At 32.6% G+C, this 4,239-nt stretch overlaps 1 protein-coding gene across 2 annotated transcripts; it reads right to left on the reverse strand.

Annotated features, from left to right (window-relative positions):
- Positions 1-299: 299 nt before the first annotated feature.
- Positions 300-3,733, reverse strand: LOC114390383 (myb-like protein A). Of its 2 annotated transcripts, none has more exons than XM_028351104.1 (4): positions 3,105-3,733; positions 2,906-2,994; positions 2,560-2,686; positions 300-1,235 (listed from the first exon to the last, which is right to left on the reverse strand). In XM_028351104.1, the coding sequence occupies exons 1-4, from the start codon at positions 3,588-3,590 to the stop codon at positions 654-656; spliced, it is 1,284 nt and encodes a 427-aa protein (XP_028206905.1). In that variant the 5' UTR covers positions 3,591-3,733; the 3' UTR covers positions 300-653. The 2 variants fall into 2 exon arrangements, with proteins under 2 accessions (XP_028206905.1, XP_028206906.1); XM_028351105.1 differs by having other exon boundaries at positions 2,906-2,991; positions 3,105-3,731.
- Between the last annotated feature and the right edge of the window lie 506 nt (positions 3,734-4,239).

Raw genomic sequence — 4,239 nt, forward strand, 5'->3', positions numbered from 1 at the left:
GAATGTAACTTTTGCCCATGACTACAATGTTGTTGGTATATAATATTATATTTTCCAACTATCTTAAATTTCGTTGCCACAAAATTAACTTTTCTAAAAAAAAGTACATTTTTCAGCCACTTTAAAATTTGTTGGTATAAACTACATATATTGACAGCGACAAGATTTGTTGTTATGATAAGTACAATCTTGATTATGATATTGGTGTCGTTGGCATAAAAAATTTGAATTCGCAGCAACAATCAATTGTTGTCGTGAAATGTCTATCATTGGCAATAACTTATTGTACGTTAAGAAAAAGTCACGGCAAATAACTTTATTTCTTGTAGTGAAATGTGCACCATCATGGGACATTCTACATAAGTTATATCCATACATGTAACATTTAAGCTTGAGTCACAACCAAAACAAATGTAAAAGAAACCTACATTAAAAACACTAAATGTGGACCCCACTTGATGGGGCCAAAACCACCTCAGAACTAAGAATCACAAGACAATCAAAGACGAACTAAAATATATGGGGCAACCAAACAAAGCAAAAGCCACAGTTTCAAAGGTATCTAGAAACAAAAAAGCAAATTAAAACCAGAAAGTAATTAAAGAAACTAAAGAAAGAGAGAACACCAAATTCATCATGCACAATATTGCACCTTAAGCTTTTCTAATGATCATCTCCATGAGATCCATTTCCTTCTTCATCTGAACCTCCGGCGCCATCTCCATCGCAACATCATAACCCATTGTGCCATCTTCCACAGTAGCATTTAGCATCATAGGCACATAGCCGCCACCAACACCATGTGGCTGCTGCACACTCCACCCAGCCTCATCCTCCTCAGAACTGAACCCACCCTCTGAGCTCTCATACCAAACCCGAAAGAGATGCGGATATCTGGTATTGGTATTGGTATTGGTATTAGTGGTGGTGGTGTTGCTACTACTCTCGCCCTTCAGGTTCATGTTGCTCATGGAATTCTTGATCATCTCCTTTTGGGTTTCTTCATTTGCAGTGACTTGCCTTATGTAGCTCTCCAAAAGCGTTGGTCCCTTCAAACCCCTGCGCTTGTTCCTCAGCCTCTTGGCGTTCAAGCGACGCTTTGTTGCGTTCCAGTGGTTCTTGATGGTGTTCTCCGTCCTACCAGGCATTCTCCTTGCGATTTCGGCCCACCTGTTTCCAACCTCCTTGTGAGCTTCGATCAGGATTCTGTCCTCCTCTTCGTTCCATGACTCCTTCTGCGTTGGTACAAAACAACAATGCTTGGATTAAATATGTGAAATTATAATTACAACCAAACTAAACATGGCATGCATCATATCTCTTCCTGTTAGCAGAACTAAAATTTTAACAAATTAATATTTACCAATAAAAAAATAACAAAAGAAGGAAGATTTCAACTTCAACAAGACATACTAGTATTTCAATCAAGTAATTTCTTTTTACTATGATATTAATATGAAATATACTAATCTTTGTCAGAAATAATAAATAAACATAAAATATGTATTCTCTTTTTAACATGATTTATTCAATAACTAAGTTTGTCTAAAACATGCATATCGTAATACAATTAAAATGAATCGGTCTTCATGTACATCAAAAAATGAGTAAACAGAAAAAAAAAGATAGTGACATTTTGTAATTCATATATATAATTAGAAGACATAATGACTACTTCTATGTTTGAGTAATGCACCCATTTAAAGTGTGGAATTGTGAGAAAAAATAATTAAATTTTCTATATACAGCCACACATCTATCTGATTAAAAAGTTTTGGAATTGCACCGTAAATTGGCCTCTACTGTAAGTGTTTCCACAAATAATTTCATAATATATATAAATTGTAAATTAAAATAATATTTTTTATTTTATAATTTCTTTTCTTTTTCTAACTGTTACAAAACATTTTGAATTTATTTTTCATTAATTTAATGACTTTTATTCTGAAAAAGTACATACACAAACCTCTAAATGCTCACATAGGTCGGAGAATTGGTTACAAATGAAAGAGAAGGTAGATAAAAAATGTTATGTCACTCAACTATACAAAAATCTGTAAAACAAAAGTGTCAGTTATAAATTTTCTGTGTAATGAATTTTATATAAATGCATTATATAATTGCATTTATGAATTTAATGTAATATAAATGCTTTTTAATTTAATTGAAAATCCTCATAAAATTGCATGTGAAACTAACTCTAAAATCCTCTACAGTAACTTTAGCCTCTTAATTATTAACAATTACCACTAATCCTAGAATTAATCAGAAATTGAAGAATTTAATTTTCATTTCAAAATAAAAAAAATCATTTAACATTTTATACATTACATCATTAATTTATTTTTTACATAATATATATATATATATATATATATATATATATATATATATATATATATATATATATATATATATATTGTGTATATAAAAATAATTAAAAAGGCAAGATGAAAAATCGGTGGAAGATGTGTTTGGATACTATAAAAGATGATGTCATTTAGTATATTCATGCGTAAGAGAAAGAAAAAGTGTAAAAAGGATAGAAGTGGAAGTAACCCTAATGTTTGGCCTGAGATGGTTGTGCCATCTTTCCCTGCACTGTTTCCCAACCCTTCCATTCAGCAACCTTGCGATGTGAGACCATTTTTTGAACCCGAAGCGTTCCACCAATTGGACGAGCACCCTATAAACAAAACCACATCATCAAACTTCACCACCATTTTTTTTTGTGTCAATAATCGGACAAAAACAGTGACAAAATTCACTAATATTATTAAAGACAGGAGCTAAATCAATGAGAGAAATTTTTCATTGAAAGCCCCACATGAAACCGCAACGAATTTAATAAAAAAAAATTAAGGAGAGAGAAAGAGCATGAAATTGGGACTAATTTGGTATATGCCTGTCCTCTTCAGCACTCCACTGGCCTTTGATTATGTTGCCCATATTCCTGTGCTGATGAATTTTGCCATTACTCCTCCTTTGCACCTGCTTCATGTGTTAATAAAAACAAGAACTTTATATATATTTATAGTCTCAATGATGCATGAGATGGTGACAGATCCAAGAGTAAATGATCATGGTAACAGAGGGAGACCCACCTGATGAGGCTGTGATGAAGTTGCACTTGCACCTGCACCAGAGTACTGAAGGGGAATTTTCTGGGAAAAATCCCAGATTGCTCTGTTGGGGCCATGCATGGGTTCATTTTGGGTGCTGTTTGGTGCATAAGGCATGATGGAGTGTTTGTAGTTGTTGTTGTTGTTGGCAAAGCCTCCTCTGAGGGACTCATTACGGTATGAGTAACCTGAAGAAGAGGACAAACAGAACAATGGGGTGAGGATGGAGGAATTAGAACCCTCTGTGAAAATTTTTGTAATAGTAGGATGGTGGTGGTTATGGTCATGGTTTGGTTCATTCAGGGGAAGGTGCTGAAAATGGTTGTTGAAATTGTTTTGGTGCATGCAGATGGTGTTGTTGTTGTTCTCTTGTGACATGGGGATAACAGGGATCTCTGATTTGATCCCAGAGAAAATACCAGAAAGGAAGTGAATTTTTTCTGCTGGGAAGATTGGATCAAACTCCATGAAGGACCAGAAAGAGAGGGAGAACGAGAGAGATTTTTAGTGGTGGTGGTGGTGTTTTGAGTGTGAGAAATATGGTATGAACTGTGTGAAGTAAAAAGGGAGATTCATGTGACACATGGATTGTGATAACAACATCGATTCCTTGTTTACGTGACTGTTCAGCTTCCACTCTTTTGAGTACACAACTTGAGAATTCTTTTATTTTTTTTATTTTTATTATTTCTTTTATTTTATTTCATGACCAAAAAAAGGAAAATGAGATGATGAATTTGTTACAGAGTTTTGTATTTTTTTATTTTTAGGATGATTTTCATCAAAATTAAATCCTGAAATAAGATAAAAAAAAATTATATATATATATATATATATATATATATATATATATATATATATATATATATATATATATAACATCACGCTTTTTATTTGACATTCGTCTGATAATATAATCTGGATTTAATAAGGGGCAACTAAAACTTAATTTGTTGTAACCTTGTCTTTCCATTTAAAATATTATTTCCATACGTATACTTTCCATCATTGTTTAATTAATATAAAATTTTACATAGATCTCCATTCCTATAAATAACTATCAAAAACGGTAAAATGGAGAAAAAGTTTCCTTAAAATATTTTTTAAATGAGTTAAT

This window comes from Glycine soja, chromosome 16 (genome assembly GCF_004193775.1).
Source record: "Glycine soja cultivar W05 chromosome 16, ASM419377v2, whole genome shotgun sequence".
In the NCBI taxonomy this organism is placed as follows: Eukaryota; Viridiplantae; Streptophyta; class Magnoliopsida; order Fabales; family Fabaceae; genus Glycine; species Glycine soja.